The following is an 18774-nucleotide window of genomic DNA, read 5'->3' as shown; positions in this document are numbered from 1 at the left end:
GTCCACCCCCTCCCAGACCTTGATCTGGGTCCGTATGGCAATCGAACCGCTCTCTCGGGAGACGTCGTCCCAGACCACGAACTTCTCAACAACAGTATACCTTTCCACCATTAGCAGCCGATTGCCGCACTCGACGAGGTTGGAGACGGAGCGCCAGCTTTCATGCTCACGCAGGCCAGGGTCGTCCACGCCGTTTCTTGGCCTGCCGCGTATGCATTGGACTGACCTGACGCGGTTCTGCTGCTCGTCGATTTCCAAGCGATGGAGCTCGGGTAGTTCAGATTCAGAACCACTTATGTGGTGCTTTTTGGTGAGGACTACGTAAAGCTCACCTTGGAAGAGTGCAATGTCAGTGTCGACGACATCGGTGCTTGCAGCAGGGGGCACCCAGCACAATCCGGCACCTGACGACGTCGTGGCCGTGCGAGGAAAGATTGTGACCATGCCACTGTACGGAACAGTGACGGCGACGATGCGATCAGACACCACCACCTTACTGATCCAATTGTAGCTGCGGCAACTGAGGTCGATCTTGAGTCTGTTGCTGTTGACTTGTGGTTGTAGAGGGGTCATCTCCCCGGAAGAAGGGTTCATCAGGGAGCATCTGCCGTCGCGGCGCACGAGGAAGAACATGCTGCCGGCGGGGACACGTAGGTGTATTTCGTTGAGGTCGAGGGGCATGCGGTGGGGTGCGCCCTCGGAGAGGGTGAGGAAGGTGTCGCCGCGGACGAAGAGCCAGGGGAGCGGCGGCGACAGCGGCCGCAGGCGCGCGGCGGAGCGCCACGACCGGCAGACGGCGCGGAGGCGGACGCGGTCGGTTTGGGAGGGCAGGCGGGAGAGCACGAGGGCCAGCAGGTCCGCCGGGAGCTCCGACCATGGCGCCCTGCTGCCTGGTGAAGCGATTCGAAGCAGCCGGCGGCTGCGACCTCGGAGCAGGGCCGCCATCGCCCTCCTGATCTTGGCACTGAGGCCGGCGCCGAGCATCACCGCGGCAGAACCGTCGCAGCCTCCCCTCGACCTCGGCGCAGATCCGCTCCAACCCGCCGCAACGCGGCCACCTCGGCGCAGATCCGCTCCACCCCACCGCGCCGCTGCGACCTCCCCCAACTCGACAGCGGACGGTGATCTGGTGGAGCAAGCGAGAGACCGCGGCCTGAGGAGAGACGGCAGCAGCGGCCTGCGGTGGAGAGGAGGTGCAGTGCAGATCCGGGACGAGCTCAGGGGATGGATTTCGCCATTGTGGTGGACTGGTGGTGAGAGGGTTTTTGGACGCGCACTCTGGTTTTGGTGTGGAAAGCGTCGATGGGAAGAACAGAACCGGATACACTAACATAAAGGGAAGTCACCGTGCTAGAATGCTAGTCTAGTGTAAAATAAAAAAAGAAAGTAAGGAACTATTAGTAGATAACTAGCAGGTTGTTTTACTATTGATATTTACTGTAGATATAAATAATTTAAAATTAATTTTATTTCACCATCAATGTGTCTGTATGTAATTAGTTTAAATGTACACAATAGATCATCAATTTGCAAATTAATTTAAGTCATTTTAGCCTTAATTATATGGATAGAAAGAAGGAAAGTTAAGGTACTGTAACTTCTCTAACTTTCCTTTTCAATATTAGAGGATCCGCTTCCGGGAAGAACGGTGAGCGTTTGTGCGCGTGTTGACAGAGGGACCGACATCGTGTCAAAAAGTTGTAGTGATGAAAGACGAGTGTATTTACTTGCCAGTTTAGGAGCTCGTCCTGTGACCATTGGATCTTAGATCCAACGGCTCGCGGGAGCCCATATCACGGGTGTACCTAAGCTACCGTATCTCTTGATATCTTTTCGTAATATGAATAATGATTCTTTTCATATATGCATCAATCAGTACTACATAGTGTCAAAATAAATAATGTAGAAAACTACGAATACAATAATGCATTGTTTTCTTTTGTGAGGAATAATGCGTTGTTACATACTTAGGGCCCATTTGAAAGCTCTCCACGAGCCAGCTTCCTATAATTGTTGCATGAAGCCAACCCAAATGTTCGTGTTCCGAGAAGCCAACTTCGCAAGAAATGGATCCAGCGGTGCAATTTTGAGGAGTAGCGAAAGCCCAACTTCTCGAAAACCAGAAGTATGAGTTCCTCGAAGTTACATCCATGTGCCATCCTGAAGTACCGGTCAGGCCACCAAACACTTCGCTGCTCCTTCGTGAAGCTGGCTGGCTAGGTGCGGAGCTAGATCTAGCGGTTTTAGGAAGCCAGAGAGCTTTCGAACGGGCCCAACCAGTCAAGCAGCCAGTGCGCACATTCTTAAATTGCACAAATGTACTAGTGACCTAAACCGCTTTATGAAAGTTTACAGAGGGAGTACCTTTTTTACTGTGTTGGAGCGGATTGCGCCATAGGGCCAGTACAGAGACAATTTCTTTATTTTTTAGATTTTTTTATATAAAAAAGAATTATTAAAGTCATATTTTGAACGTCAAAGTTTTACAAGGACTGGAGTTATACATATGATATTTTCCACTCCATTAATATTCAATATAAAAGGAAAATGCAAGTCGAAGTATTCTCAAATAAGGCCTCTTCCGAAATCGAGACATTATCACGATAATCCACTGAAAAGTTGAGTGATGTGCTAATCAGAATTTCTAATGATGTTAAAGGTTTATGTAAACACTTCACTATGGTTCACACTCGATTTGAACAAGTTTCTAGATCGCATCAAGATTTGTTTAGAGATATATGCTTAAACAACAAAATGAATATGTTTATGGAGTAGACACTAGAGGGGGTAAATCTACTCAGTATCCTTTATATCTTGAGGGTCATCCTAAAAGGATTGAACAAGATTCTCAGAGAATTAATGATAGTGCACCTATTTCACCTAATAATAATAATAATAATAATAATAATAATAATAATAATAATGATAATAATAATGATAATAATAATAATAGTAGTAGTAATAATAATAGTAATAATAATAAGAAGAAGACAATAATGTTGATGATGATACTCCACCTAATGATAATAATGAACTTGATAAGGAGGTAGAAATAGAACCTGAAGTTGTGCTTGATGACTCACCTCCTTGGAATAAAAGATATGATAGAAGAGATTATATTGCTAGGAAGCATGGTAGATAAAGAAAATCAAAGGATGATGATGCTTTTAACCGCTTTGTTGAGTTGCTTAGACCTTTATTTCTTCAAGTTCCTCTTTTCCTCTTTTGTTTCTTGAGTTGTGGATGAGACCTTGGTATAAAATTGCTACATTGTATGAATAGTGATAAAAACACTAAAACCTAAACTAACTTTTGTACATATTTGCATTTGGGCGTTTCATAATTGGTGGCATCCATGGCCCGTAGCCGGTAGAGAAAGATTATGTGGGGATTTTAAACTCCTAGAACATGACAACTTTTTTGTGGAAATTTTGAGGTGCAATGCAATTCATGTGAAATTTGCATACATATGGCACCAACGTTTCTTCTCTGCGTGATTTTTTTGCAGGTCTTATTGGTGTTACATGTTTTTTAGGATGTCAACGAACACCTTATGCATTTGGTTAATCATACCCACACTGTCACGACAACTTCTTCTCCATATTAAAATGCATAGATCTAAACTTAGGGTACTTTTCTTGGCTGAGGTGGCAACTAGGACTAGTGATGCGAGATTCGCCCATGATTTAAAGAATGGCGAATAATATGATTCTACTTCGTTTAGGGGATTCGACATGGGCTATGAGGTTAGTTTATAATTTGTGGAATGGCAAATTACAACTGTATGTGGTAATTTCAATGCCTAGACCACGACAATTCCATGTGTTAGATGATAAGTGCAACATTTGTCCATGTGAATTCTATAGACATAACACATAAAAAATTTTGTGTGTGGTTTTTAGGGTGTTTTATTCATGTTCCATATTTCTTAGGATGGTAATTAATCTCCGACTTATCTAGTTAGTTTGCTACATGGACATGGCAACTTTTAGGTGATCAAAACATGGTACTCAGGTTCCACCCTTAGTTGGGCCACGCCAGCGCCGGGAGGGGGGTGGTGCGACTTCCCTCCAACAATTGTTTCAGGTGGTTCGCCCTTTGTCCGTTCTAGTGCGACACCTGGTTCACCCAGAGGCCCATTTAAATTTATTTATTTTAAAAAATGACATCAACAAAAAAGACCCTAATTGCCATGATGTAATTTATGAAAAAAATGCGACGCTACTTTAATAAAAACTGCCATCTCTCTAATTTTATAAATTTAGAATAAGTATAATAAAAAAGGTTGTATGATCTACAAAATAAAAATTGCAATGCTAAACTTTAAAGTTGTCATCCTCTAGATAAAAAATGACATGAACAAAAATATACCCAAAAACCTACAAATTTACAAATGGCATGCTCTGAAATTAATAAAAATTGTGTGATACTTTATAAAACTACCATCCTCTAGATAAAATGTTTTACCTAGATAAGGCCTGAAATAAAATTGTGATTCCATTAAAAATAAAAATGGCATCCTCTAAACATTATAAATGCCAGGCTCTTTATAATAAAAAATATATATATCCTCTCAATAATAAATTGCAATCATATTAATAATAAAAAATTTCATCCTATTGTTAATAACGATGTCATGCACTTAGTAATAAAACCGTCATGCTATTAAAAATAAAATGCCATCCTCTCAATAATAATAAAATGTCATCCTATGAATAAGAAAAATTACCATCCTCTTAAAAATAAAAAAGCCATGCTATAAATAAGAAAAGTATGATGTGAGGAAATTAAAAAAAATCAGTATTTTTGGTGGAATAAAGAAAAATTAACTCCAAAAAATAATAGATAATAATATGATAGCTTAAACATTAAAGATTCACAAAAGCCCACTCAGCCCACTGGCAGCACAGGTCGCTGCACGCACAGGAGGAGGTCGCGGGTTCGACCCTCTTCCCCCACAAACACACACATGGACCACCTTTTTTGTGCAATTTTCGGACAAAGAAAACCACGTGTTCACCACAGAGCGGCTTGTAGCGAACGACTACGGGGATTGTACATGGCATTGCACCTAGATCCATGCGAGTGTTGGGAACGCATTCCCCGTGGTCTCCTAGTGAACGTTTGTCAGATAACATTTATTATTATTATTATTAGCCCGAATTCGTGATATAGGAATAGGTACTGACCGACCGTGGGAGCTAAATGGGTCTGACCTCCCTGGCGAGCGTATCTTCTGTCACGCTAAGACTCCCCTGGAGTGAACGTTCACTCGTTATTTCGGTCCTTCAAAAAGAGGGGAATTAGATCGTCAATAATACAAACATATGATATGGAGTGACCTGACTCGAAGTCAGATTTATCCCTTTCTTCTCATTGATTGCAGTTCTTTGTTGAGGTAAATGCATCGGTGGTACATGAAGTTGCAAAGGATGTGCAGTTTGGTGTCACAAGTTGAAAAATACGGAAAATTGGTTCCGGAACTTGTCTCGGCGTGCATATAGGGTTTAATCCTTATCTGTTGCCGTATATGCGGTTCAAACACGAGACCAACTGCTCCAAACCTACCTTTTCTAACAATACAACCAATAAGACTCTGTTAACCATCTACGATAACTTTTTTTAAGTCATTCATTTATGATAACTTTTTCTTTGTTGAGACAAATTCATTTAAGATAACTTACTCAAATCAGCTAAATATCACCACACACACTCAGGGGGCTTACATGGTCTGCAGTCACTTCAGCCCATTTTCATATTTTAGTTTTTTTTTCTTTTTTAGAATTTTGTAAAACCATGTAAATTATAACCATGTCTTATAAATAATTTAAATACAAATAACATAACTTATTTTCAAAGAATGTTCATGTAACACTGAAATATGCTCATGTCTTACTTGAAAAACAAATTATAACGAAAATAGTTTTTATGAACTATAATAATGTTTGTATAATTCAAAACAATGAACATATAGTTAATAAAATATAAGTACAGTTTTAAAATTTTGACTAAATGTTCATATAATTTTGGAAATGATCATGTTTTTAGTTCATATAGGATATAATTTTTTTATGTTGTTTAAAAAAATGTTCACATGTTTTAATAAAGTTTTTGTTTTTGCAAAAATATTTATTTATTTTTAAGAAATAACAAAAAAATAGATTTATGGAAAATTATATGCGAGCCTAGTAAATACTAGACTACAGATCCTCAAATGAAAACTTTAAATATTATTTAAAATACATAAACATTTTTATAATTCTTAAATGCCACTTTAGTTATTTGAATACTTTTAAAATAGTATTTTTCATAGTTTTTATTAAATATTTTACAAACATTATGTTAATAGTCTTTATTAAATATGTAAACCCTTATTCATGAAACTCTCTAAATATATGAACACGAATATTTGAACTCTATCTTTTAATGTGATTCTCTCTCTCTCTCTCTCTCTCTCTATATATATATATATATATATATATATATATATATATATATATATATAATTCTAAAAAAGAGAAAAAAACGAACATATGAAAAAGTGGCCGCATTGACTGCTAACCATTTAAGTCCCCGGTGTGTGTTGGTCACTAGATGATTAGCCATAGTTATCTTATATCCACAACAAACTCAAATTGGTCAAGTGGCTAGCATAGCTCGATAGGTATGGGAGGTCGCGGGATCAAGCCGCGTTGACACTATATTTCATATGGCCCAGCGGTCATAGGGGGCTTTCTACAAGATTCCCTATTAATTTAGGGGGAGGGGTCTAAAAAAGACATCGCCCCAGCTCCTCTTAGTCACTGACAGTGGGCCCGGTGCCACGCTGTCATGCCAAGTGAGCGTCATATGCGGCTACATCCGAGAATTGAACCGTTGAGACAAGTCTCACCACCAGTTTTCCGTATTTTTGAACTTGTGGCACCAAACTGCACATGTTGTGCAACTTCGTGCGCCACCGGTGTATTTACCTCTTCTTTGTTTGTATAGTAGCTTACAAAGCTGACCGCTTGGTTTTATCCGTTTCTTCTCTTGAGCTGTGCTGTGGACCAGAGCCAGACATAAATTGTGACGCTGCATCTGGCATCTTGTATGAACACTGCTTTTAAAAAAAGGACAAATTTTACTTGAACTCTAGTTTGCATTTTAGCGTTCGGGCGGTTGGAACCTGGTGGCACCCGCGGCCGGCCGGCGCGCGCCCGCGACACGCCAGCACACATACAAAATCCACGCCCGACACCCGTATCCTCTCCTCCCTCCGATCCCCCGCCGCGCGCATCCCACTCTCCGCCCGCTCCCTCCCTCCCATAAACAAACCCGGCTCGGCGCTCGCTTGGCGCATCCTAGCAGTTGCTTTTGCTTAGCTAGCTACCCACCTTGCTGGCCCCCGTGCTCTTTGGCCTCTTGTCTTCCCCCGTTCGACGCCTCCGAGGAGAACCGCGCGCGCGCACGCGGGCGGCGCCGCCGGCCGTCCCGTGACTGGCCGTGAACTCGTGATCTCCATGCGCGTGCTGCGTCCGTGGTCGCGTGGACGACGATGGGACTCGTGGGCGGGATCCTCGGCTTCGTCCTCGGCCTCCCCCTGGGGCTCGCCGCCGCCTACCTCGTCTACCTCCGCTTCTTCGCGCCCCGCCGCCGTCTCCAGGTGAGTTCTGTCGCTCGATTCGCCAGCTCCTCTAGCCGATCATCGTATCGTTCCGCAACTTGCAACCACACCACGCGGATTAATCAATCACAATCAGTGCGCTTCGGTCTCCGCGAGCAATTCACTCCCACACGCCGCAGGCACCAGCACGAACAGAAATCGATGGAATTCAGCCGTGGCCGCCGACCGACGCCATACGTGCGTTCATGCCGGTCACCGGCCCCCATCCTCCCATCCCGATCGGATTTGGGCTGATAGGGACGTCTTGATTAGTCTACTACAGTTTCAACTCCGGTGGGATATTGCCAAATCATGTGACGTATGAGTCTCTGGCCAGTTCAGTCGTGCGGTGCTCGAAGGTCCATGCCTTAGCCAGGTGGTTTTCTCCTGCTCTGACCAGGCACACGAGTTGGCGACGAACCATTTTCCAGCAGGTTGCTGGCTTGCGTATCCGATTCCCAGTTTGCCATATTCCTCGATCTGCCCCTACATGCTTGCTTGCTTCCCGGCTGATTCGTCATCAATTCTGACCAACTCCCAGCGGCTGACCCTTTATTTTAGTAGTACTATACGATGTAAAAAATTAATGCAGTTTCCCCGCAATTTATTTGAAAAAGTTAATGCATTTGGATTATTTAGAGATAATGCAATTTCTTTAGAAGAGATAATGCAGTTGGAATTAATAGTGCTACTACTTGCGGTATTGCCAAAATGAGGAAGCCAATAAAGAGCCGAGAGTTATTGCGAGCCGCACAAACTGAAAATTCCAAAAAATTAGATGACCTGTACTAATAAACTGAAAAGGAGGGAGTGGAGTCCGCTCAAAATAGGATAGAGGGGAAATTTAAATTGGGAACTTGCCATAGGAATCCACCGTAATACATTGTTGAAACCTTTTCCGCTGAGAAGATAAAAAGTGGTTCTCAAGAAAAAAGCCGAATTGATTACTTTATTATAAGATAGTACTAGGAAAGCATCAGATACACCATGTGAAGTTAAGAAAAGTCATAACCGAAAGCTTTTACAGTGACGTTATGTTACATAAGTTGAAAAGATTCCCAACAAATATACTCGTTTGCCACAGATTTATCTTTGTTGAGCATTACCTTCATCCTAAAAAGCTTGTCTTAGATTTTATATAGATACAAATGTATCTAACACTAAAAAGTGTCTAAATACATTTGTATGTAGACAAATCTAAGACAAGCTTTTTGAGGCGGAGGAAGTATTTGTCGGGCAGGCTTTTTTTAGTACGGGCTTTAAAAATACCGGTCCTACAATCACAACTTAAGTCTTGTCTGAATTAAATAATAAAGGTATTTCCCAATTTAATAATATAAACTAAATATTTTTAGGGTTTATATTACTATTGCTATATTTCAATTAGGATCGGTTTTTGGGCATTTGGGTCTCTCTTGGGCTTTTGGGCCAGTTTGTCAGGCTCAAATTTGAAGCCCGAGTCTGGCCCTACTGTCGGCTTTGGGTTTGGGCTATCGGGCTGGGTTGCCCATGGCTAGTTTAAGTATTAAGCAATATAATAACTTGACGACTTGCCTTTCTAGAGTCAAAAGGAGTTGACGACAATTAGAGCTAATTCTCGAAAACAAAGCAAAACTAATGCTAATTTTTTCTCTTAAATAAAAATAATATATGTAGGGTATAAGTACAAAATTTGTCCTTTACAAAGAAAAATATATCACCCCTTAATTATGAAAAACACATAATGACTTTTTCTAGTTATGTGCATTCTTTACATATGATTTTTTCGTATTTTTTCAAAACTAAAAAATGTAATAAAACTTGATTTTTTTATATAATTCATCACTCCCACAACAAATAAGTATCCCATTGTTATAGTAGAATCATTTTCCAGGTTGCTGGCTTGCGTATCCGATTCCCATTTTGCCATATTCCTCGATCTGGCTCTACACGCTTGCTTCCTTCCTGGTTGATTCGTCATCAATTCTGACTAACTGCCAGCAAGATATGGCTAGGCCCTTTATTTTAGTATGATGTAAAAAAATTAATGCAGTTCCCCCGCAATTTTTTTAATGCATTTGGATTTTTTTTGGGAAAAAGCAGTTTTTTTAGAAAAGATAATGCAGTTGGAATTAATAGTAGTACTTGCTTATTGCCAAAATGAGGAAGCCAATGAAGTGCCTAGAGCTATTGTGGGCCATACAAACTGAAAACTCCAGATTTCTTAGATGACCTACTAAACTGAAAAGGAGGGAGTGGTATACTTGAAATGTGGTAAGAGTGAAAATCCAACTTTGGAACTTGCCATAGGAATCCACCGCACATTGTTGAAACCATTTCTGTTAAGAAAATAAAAAAGTGGTTCTCAAGAAAAAAAAAAGATGAATTGATTGCTTTATTATAAGATAGTAGTACTGGGAAAGAATCAGATCCACCATGTTAAGTTACTCCCTCTCTCTTGGTTTACATGGCGTGCGCGTATCCCTAGGTCGTAAATTTGACCAACCTAATACAAGTCATATATTACAAAAAATATATCAATATAAACTTCACATGTTCTATTTTCAAATGATATAATTTTTGTGTTATATAGTTTATATTAGGGTGATCAAATTGGCAACCTAGATATACGCGTAGGACTTGTAAACTGAAACGGAGGGAGTAAGAAAAGTCATGACCAAAAGCTTCTGCAGTGACGTTATGTTTGAGGGAGAGTGATGCTTGGTAGCACCCGCCGCGGCACGGAGCCGGCTGGCCTGCGCGCGCCGCCCGCAAAACCCATGCAAAATCCCACGCGCGGCATCGTTTCCCCCGATTCCCCGCGCGTGCGCGCGCATCCCACTGGCCGGCCGCTCCACCCCCGTAAAAACGCGGGAAACGCCGCTCGCTTGGCGCCGTTCGACGCCTCCGAGGAGGAGCCTCCCTGCCGCCCATTGCCGACGGTCGGGCTCGGCCGGCGCCAGCTCGTGACCTCCACGCGGGCGCGTGGACGACGATGCGACTCGTCGGGGGCCTACTCGGCTTCGGCCTCGGCCTCCCCCTCGGGCTCGCCGCCGCCTGCCTCGTCTACCTCCGCTTCTTCGCGCCTCGCCGCCGTCTCCAGGTGAGTTCCGTCGCCGGGTTTGCTAGCTCTCTAACCGATCTTCGTGTTGCAACTTGTTGCAACCAACCACGCGGATCAATCAGTGCACTGCGGTCTCCTCGAGCAATTCACTCCCGTACCAACGGGCGCCGATCGATCTTGCTGGCCACCGGCTCCCATGGATTTGACAGGGACGCCATGCGACGTGGCGGGATACGGCCGGCGTCCAGTAATCTAGTCTAGTTTCGGTTCGTGCGTCGTGCCGTGCCGTGCTCAAAAAGCCCCATATGCCTTCGCCGAGGTGCTTCCGCCTGCTCTGACCAGGCACGTCGTCGTCCCTTTCTTTCTGGTAAACGTACAATTCTCCAGCTCGATCGATCCGGGCATAGCTTGCCGCCCGCTCGCTTGCGTATCCGGTTCCGACTTTGCCGTATTCCCTACCGGCCAGGTAGACAGACAGGTCCCTTTATCCGACGATGATGGGACCAGCTGTTGCTTTACAAGTTTTGGCTAGGGTGTCGAGTTCCGGCACGGTGGAGGACGGCGACCTCACACCGATTTAGACCCGAGAACAAATGTGACCAGTCTACGCACGTCGGTGCGAAATCCCCGTGGGGTCTTTGTTGTTTATAAGAGGAGCGATTGCTTTCGGTGCGAAATTATCAGGTTGCCGCAGATGACTACTCAAATGGACGGACGCGTGGCGCCATTGCCGATCGGCGTGATATGAAACGGCTTCGGTTGATGGTGCCGTACGTATTGCTTTTTTTTTTGAAATGATATTGCTTTTCTTGGTAGGATCATAGGGATGCGAATGGCGTGTGCTGGTTGAATGCGATATAGCAATAGGATAAGGAAAAACTTGGGGATTCGCCACACAAATCCAGCCTACTTTGTTGGAACCTTTTCGCTGAGAAGAATAAGTGAACGTTGGGTTGCTTGCTACGTCGTTAGAAAAAAAGAACAGAAGAATCAAATCCACGACGTTAAGTAAAAGCAAAGTCAGACGTCATAGCCGCCTGTTTTTACACTGCCTCTATGTTGCCGAAGGTAATAAAATTTGTAACGATTATTGCAGTTTGCCACCAATTGGAGCAGTCCACGACCATTATGGGTCAAGAATGAGTCCGGCCTAAAAGCCCACATACTTTACACCCATCAAGTTTTGACTTTTGGGACAAGTTCATGTTTTTTTCAAGATATAGTTAGGTTTTGTTTGTTTGTTTGGATAGCTTACCACAGACTTGCCGCCTGGTACGATAAATTTGGGTTTATTGTTACAGTCTACTAATATAAATTTAGAAAACCTTTATAAAATTTGATACAACCAACAAGCGGTGCTACCTCCAGAGCTCTATTTTGATTACGCTCAATGTACCAAACTAGATTTATACACCCAAACAAAAGGAATGTTCGAAACTACTCTCTCCAGTTATTATTATAAAATATTCTTAATATTTTAATATGTATTACATACAGACTAAAATGAATGAACAAATACACTAAAGTGCGTTTGTACACATCTACATCAGAAAAAAGTTAAAACATCTTACAATAGTAAACAGAGTAAGTATCTTTGAATTTTTTTGAAACTCTTTCTATTGGGTCATTTCTTTTTCGAGGATACTATTGGGCCATTTCACCTCCGAGTGGTTTTCGGCCATGGTTTTGATGACGTGGACAGTAAGTTGTTTACGTGGATTGACATGTCACCTGCATTTGCCACCTCACCTCCTCCTCAATCCTACCTCTCTCTCTCTCTCTCCCCCACCCCCAGTCCCCACCCCCTCCGCCGTGGCTTCCGCACCTCCGACGATCGTCTTCTCCGGCACGCCACGAGCAGCAATGGAAGGAAACACAAGGCCCCGAGCAGTAGGCATAGCCCACCAACCACCGCTTCCCTGAACACGCAGAGGCCACTCCTTCCCTCTGAGTCCCGAGCGCGATGCTCCAATCTAGACGGCCCCGCCGCGCTCCACCCATCCTCCGATCCTCGTCCATGCCGGCAATGGCGTCTATAAGAGCGGCGCATCCAAGTCCCCGGCGCGCGCAGCCTCGGTCGCGCCGGCATCGGCATTACGGCGTAGGCCACCAGCAACTCGTGACCGCGCCGGCGCGGGTGAAGCTTGGCGGGCGTGACGACGGAAAACGATTTTAGTGCCCTTCTTTTCTCCTGGTACACGATTTGAGATTCCCTTTCTTGTTAGGTTTCAGTAGATCTAGGGTATCTTCCATCATACTATTGCTGAATGAAATTCTGTTCAGTATGAGAGTATCGACCCTAAATGCCCCGACACATTTAAAGAACATGCTGCCAAAGTAATTTGTGTGATTGGCTACATATGGCAGATGTTCCAGTTATTAGCAGTTCATGTGAAATGGAATTACATACATATTTTACACCAAATCGACAGCCAGCCCAGCTTCACTATGAAACTATGCGAGATGAGACTGTTGTTGTAGTTAACGACAGTGTATCGGTGTCGGTCAACAGTTTCTCTTATAGTTAGACTATGCAAGTATGATCAGCATTTATATTCCAATCTGATTTTTCATGACTGACTTTTGCAGGATCCTGTCGTTAGACCTCTACGAGATTTAGATTATGAGACGTTACAGACGATGGTACAGGACATTCCGTTATGGGTGAAATATCCAGACTATGAACGGGTTGGTAGTCCGTACACTACCGTGTCATCTATTTATGCTTTGTTGTTTCAGATTTATATTTGCCGTAGTTCAACCTCTGTTTTATGTCAAAAGTACTGCAAGTTAACTCATGCCATTTTACTTATTTTTGCAGATTGATTGGATGAACAAGTTTATTTGTGATATGTGGCCTTTCCTTGATAAGGTTCTTCTAACTAATGTTTTAGAGTGTTATTCATTGCTACATCCGATTTGTGTGATGTATGAATTTTGGTTACAAACATGATCAGCCTAATAGTTCTCCTCTGTTTATCACAGGCAATGTGCAAAATAATAAGAGGTGTAGCAAAGCCAATATGTGATCAGTATGTTGGCAAATATGGTATTGAGTCAATTGAATTTGGAAACTTAACACTTGGCGCTCTTCCACCTACACTCCAAGGTCTGTAATTTCTTTTAAAGCACTTGCTATTCTGAATTTCTGATGCAATCCTTTCAGTGGGGACAACAAGATTATCTCCCCAAATGAAGCCTGTCGTCACTAAACAAAAATGCAATTGCTTTTCATAATTATAAACCTCAACTAAATGACACAAACTGATTAAATTAGTACGCCAATTCAAATCTGTACTGTACACTCATTCCTCACCGCAGTCTCATTTTAATGATGTGATTGAACCTACCAACCTTCATTTAATCATAATATAAGACTATTTTAAGGAGGTGTTTTGTTAAGAAATTGACGTCTAAACCCAATTGTTCCTACAATTTGAATGTGGGATATGCATTTCATACTTCTGTTGTTATATATTTTATTTAAGCCGCGCATAAAAGGATTGTTTTACTTCAGTTCCAACCTTTTGTATTCCCAAAGGCTTCTGATCGTCACTTAGATTTAAGATGCTTGGTCTGATGATCTCCCTTTACATTTCCTTGTTTGAACAAACAGGAATTAAAGTTTATGAAATGCGAGAAAAAGAACTGGTAATCGAACCTGTGATTCGGTGGGCTAGCATAGCAAATGTAACTGTGGATGTGAAGGTGCATTCTTTCAAATTGTCCGCACAGGTTAGTTTTGTCCCTCGCTGCATTATACAGACAACATGTTTAGATACTTTTCATTATACAAGATCTCTGACTTGATCATATTGCTATTTTCAGCTTTTGGATTTGCACGTAATGCTGACACCACGTGTGACTCTGAAGCCACTTGTGCCAAGCTTTCCCTGCTTTGCCAGCTTGTGTGTATCACTAATGGAGAAGGTATAAATCTGTTTCTTTGCTGTGCAGATGTGCACATGCCTTCTATCATGTTTGCAAGCAGCAATCAACTAGGTTCCTAAAAGCTTCACTGAAAAACTGACTCAACTGCTGTAATTATGAAGCCGCATGTTGACTTTGGATTGAAATTACTGGGTGGAGATGTCATGGCAATTCCTGGCTTGTATCGGTTTATCCAGGTAATTGCTATTCTATCCTTTACATAATTTTACTGGGTGGACACTGAATTAAAAAGTTCCTGAATAATTTCATAATTACTACCTCACTAACGTTGGTATATATACTCGGAGCCTTTTGGACTTACTTAGTTACCTATATCATTTCTATCTCGCAGGAGCAAATATCAAAGCAAATTGCAATCCTGTATCATTGGCCTAAGGTTATAGAAGTTCCCATTTTAGATGGAGCAAGGTGATATTCTCTAATGATATCTGAACAAATATCTACCGTCATTCAAATTATGATATATATATATATATATATATATATATATAAAGTCAACAGTGTCTGACATTGAAAATAGACTAAGTTGCATATCGATTTCGTCCTTCCATATGAAGATAAATATGAATTCAAGCCCCTTGATTATCTTCAGTTATATTGATATATGAGTCATTTTATTCCAAACACATTATTCTTAAAACCTATATATACCCCATATATTTGGAAATAACATTAAATCTGGAGGGGTGAAAGTTTAGTATTGAAACCTTCAATAGCGATCCTTGGGTTTGGCATAAACAGATATGCACTTACCTTTATTCAAGAAAGAAAAGGTGGGGTAGCTAAACGATAGGTTGTTTTGTTTGGTGAAAGGTAGTTATATTGCTGAAGTGCTTTATATACACTTTCTTACTGTTGAAACAAACTTTATTCTTGGCTATGACTTTCTCCGGTTTAATGTATGATTAATTATTGATACGAAATTTGAATCATGCTGCAGTGGTGCTACAAAGAAACCAGTGGGGGTATTGAATGTCAAGGTAATTCGTGCCATGAATCTTCCCAAGATGGACTTGCTTGGGAAATCTGATCCCTATGTCAAGCTTCGGCTGAGTGGCGAGAGACTGCCCTCGAAGAAAACCTCTGTTAAGATGAGCAACCTGAATCCTGAATGGAATGAACATTTCAGGCTCGTAGTCAAGGATCCTGAAACGCAAGTCCTCGAGCTCCAGATGTTTGATTGGGAAAAGGTTTAGCATGCTGTATGCAACTTAATTGCCTTCTGTCCTTTTAAAAGTATTTCTTAAGCCCTCACACTATAGTGCTGAAGACAGGTTTTCTTGTCGTTCCGAAATATAATCCATTTGCTATGTTTTTTCTGCTTTGAAAATTTGCCAGAGATGTCAGATACTAACCAGTTCTCCTGTTCTGATTGTGCAGGTTAAAATGCATGATAAAATGGGTGTGCAAGTAATTCCCCTCCGCTTGCTTACCCCTTACGAGAGCAAGCTGTTCACACTAGATCTTCTCAGAAGCATGAACCCAAATGATCAGCAAAACAAGAAGAATAGAGGAAAGCTCGTTGTGGAACTGACGTTTGATCCTTTCAGAGAGGAAAACAGCACGAGTCCTCTGATTTCAGATGGTGAAGGCAATATCAGTCTAAAAAGGGATGTCCCGGACGGTGGTGGGGTGCTGTTAGTTTCGGTTGAAAATGCAGAAGATGTTGAAGGGAAGCGTCACACTAATCCGTATGCCGTGGTTCTTTTTAGGGGTGAAAAGAGGGAAACCAAGGTTAGTTTTAATCCTGCAACTTCCATGAATTTTCTTTATTTTACTTTTTGAATGACTATTATCAAACATGGCAAAGCTGCTTCTTCAGTTCAAACCTATCTGACATGCTGCTATTAGTTCCAGTTTGCAGAAAAGGCTAGTTTACGATGACAAACCACCGTCTTAAAACATCCATTGTGTTTTATGTGTCATATTGCCATTCTACTACCTCTGTACCAAAATACTTGTAGCTGGGGGAAACTAGTACAAATTGCTCCAACTACAAGTATTTCGGTACGGAGGGAGTATTAGTTAGATGATTTCATACATCAGTTGCTTCCTAGAGCAACTACCATTACAACTACTAGTATCATTTTTACGAGGATTGTAACAAGTGGAACAGTTCTTAAGCAGAAATTGATAGCTCGATTTGTTTAGCCAGAACAGAGCAATATATCATTATGTAGTGCTGGATGGAAGAAGCGCGGTAATTCTTTGGAATAGCACTGCATGTCAGCTTGCAGAAACAGAATTGTTATTCTATTTTTGAGAGGGAGGTTGCCAGACTTTTTTGCCAGGTCTCTGTTATCAGTTATCCATTCTGCAAGTGGAAACTTGGGATAGCAGTAGTAGTAACTGGCAAGCGCTAGGCCGCTGAGTGTTGACAGTTCTGAATCGCTGGACTGTCAAGTTGCAGATAACTCTATAGATATGTTAACCGTGTCTGAATTCGGTATTTAGCGTCCAGACTGCAGAGCACGTTGTAAGTCCTGTCCATGGTGCCGCCAAGTGTCGACAGTTAACCGAGAAAGTGGGCCACATTGCTAATGACGACTTGTCTTTTTTAGTCTAGGAAGTGTCTCTCCTCTGAATATAAACTCGCAGTCCATGGACCAAAACCCACAGCACAGTCACAGATTCTATCACCGGCTACCGACTCAAGGATGTTATGTGCCTTACTTGCAGGTGATCAGGAAGGCGAGGGATCCGAGGTGGAACGAGGAGTTCCAGTTCGTGGTGGACGAGGCCCCCATGGACGAGAAGATCCACATCGAGATCAGAAGCAGACGCCGCAGGCTCCTCCCGTTCCGCACCCAGGTTTGCTGCTGCCAGTTTTTCCTAACAGTTTCTCTTTGTCTTTGCCGTTCACCGTTCCCTCTCAGTCTCTGACGCCGGCGGAGCTTCTTTCTTCGTCTCTGTGTGTGTGTGTGTTTTGTTTGCAGGAGTCGCTGGGGCATGTCAACATAAACCTGGTGGATGTGGTGAACAACGGGCGAATCAACGAGAAGTACCACCTCATCAACTCCAGGAACGGCAAGCTGCAGCTCGAGATCAAGTGGAACACTGTCTGAACCTCAACCTCCCATACATACATAGGTTTGCTATATACCCTATGGGGCAACAGTACCTGTGCACCCTGAGAGGTGTTAGTTGTTGTAGCTTTCTGTCCATGTATATGTATTTTCCGTTTTTGCTCCATTCGGCAATTTTGGCGTGCGGTGTATAACATCAGTGAGCAGGCCTGGTGTCTGTATGTGCATAGTCATGTGTGTATCCAGTGAATTAGTATTGGTAACATATTTCTTTTTCCGAGGATGGTATTATTGGTAACATGATAAAAGGCGCCTCCTCTGTTCCATTACCCGGGTCGCATCCTTTTGTCACACGGCATCTCCTGAAGTTTAGCTTGTCTGATTGGGTCTTTGCGTGGAGAACAGAACTGGTAAAAATCTAGACGTTTATCCCACTAGAAAATCTAGCTGTTTTTTAGGGGTATAACCAAGTTTTATTGCTCACCGCTGTTAGCAACTCGGCCTTCAAAAGTAAACTTACAATTAAACATTAAGGCCATGTTCTTTTATCTCAGTAATGATGGTGCCATAAGCACCGTTGGTTCCCTTCTAAATATTATTCAGAGTAAAATGCAAGCGCGGTCCTAATTCTTTCCTGAAAGTGTCATTTGGGTCCTAATTCTTTCAAAATGCATATCTGAGTCCCAAATCTTTTTAAGTTGTTCACGCGAGGTCCTAATCCCGTCTGACCGCCGCTGACCAGCTCGCGTGGCACTTTGACCAGTCCACGTCGACACCAGAGGGCCCGGGGGGATAACGACCGGCCGTGAATATTTGCAGAAAAACCCTCTAACCCTAATTCCCTTTCATTCACGGCCCCCCTTCCTCTTCCCCACCCATCTCCCTCTCCCTGTCTGGAGAAAACAGGGCGATTGACGGCGGCGGCTCTGCTCCAGTGAGAAAAGGGTGGCGGCGGCGGCTGTTGTCCGGCGAGGGCGACGGCGACGCTAGGATGGCGCCACATCTACGGCGACCCGGAGATCCTCCTCCGCGATATGGTAATTTCTCGTAACCCTAATCCCAATCCTACTGTTTAGTTCCCCTTCTTCTTCTCATTAGGCAGAATCAAT

At 42.8% G+C, this 18774-nt stretch overlaps 1 protein-coding gene across 2 annotated transcripts; it reads left to right on the top strand.

Moving 5' to 3' along the window:
• Positions 1-7270: 7270 nt before the first annotated feature.
• LOC123169767 (synaptotagmin-3) lies at positions 7271-17991 on the top strand. 2 transcript variants are annotated; one of them, XM_044587637.1, is made up of 12 exons: positions 7271-7645; positions 13278-13376; positions 13510-13560; positions 13674-13797; positions 14305-14423; positions 14517-14618; positions 14741-14815; positions 14971-15047; positions 15580-15829; positions 16020-16373; positions 17319-17450; positions 17576-17991. In XM_044587637.1, exons 1-12 carry the CDS (start codon positions 7538-7540, stop codon positions 17702-17704), a joined length of 1620 nt encoding a protein of 539 aa, XP_044443572.1. In that variant the 5' UTR covers positions 7271-7537; the 3' UTR covers positions 17705-17991. The 2 variants fall into 2 exon arrangements, with proteins under 2 accessions (XP_044443572.1, XP_044443573.1); XM_044587638.1 differs by lacking the exon at positions 7271-7645 and adding an exon at positions 12522-12882.
• The last annotated feature ends 783 nt before the right edge of the window (positions 17992-18774 follow it).

Source organism: Triticum aestivum, chromosome 7D (genome assembly GCF_018294505.1).
Source record: "Triticum aestivum cultivar Chinese Spring chromosome 7D, IWGSC CS RefSeq v2.1, whole genome shotgun sequence".
Classification (NCBI taxonomy): Eukaryota; Viridiplantae; Streptophyta; class Magnoliopsida; order Poales; family Poaceae; genus Triticum; species Triticum aestivum.
This window is presented reverse-complemented; position numbering and strand designations above follow the sequence as displayed.

Excerpts from the sequence above, each read along its gene's own strand:
- LOC123169767 (XM_044587637.1), top strand. The coding sequence starts at position 7,538 with ATGGGACTCGTGGGCGGGATCCTCGGCTTCGTCCTCGGCCTCCCCCTG. Across the intron at positions 15,048-15,579 it reads CCCATTTTAGATGGAGCAAG|TGGTGCTACAAAGAAACCAG; the intron begins GTGATATTCTCT and ends ATCATGCTGCAG. Across the intron at positions 16,374-17,318 it reads GTGAAAAGAGGGAAACCAAG|GTGATCAGGAAGGCGAGGGA; the intron begins GTTAGTTTTAAT and ends CCTTACTTGCAG.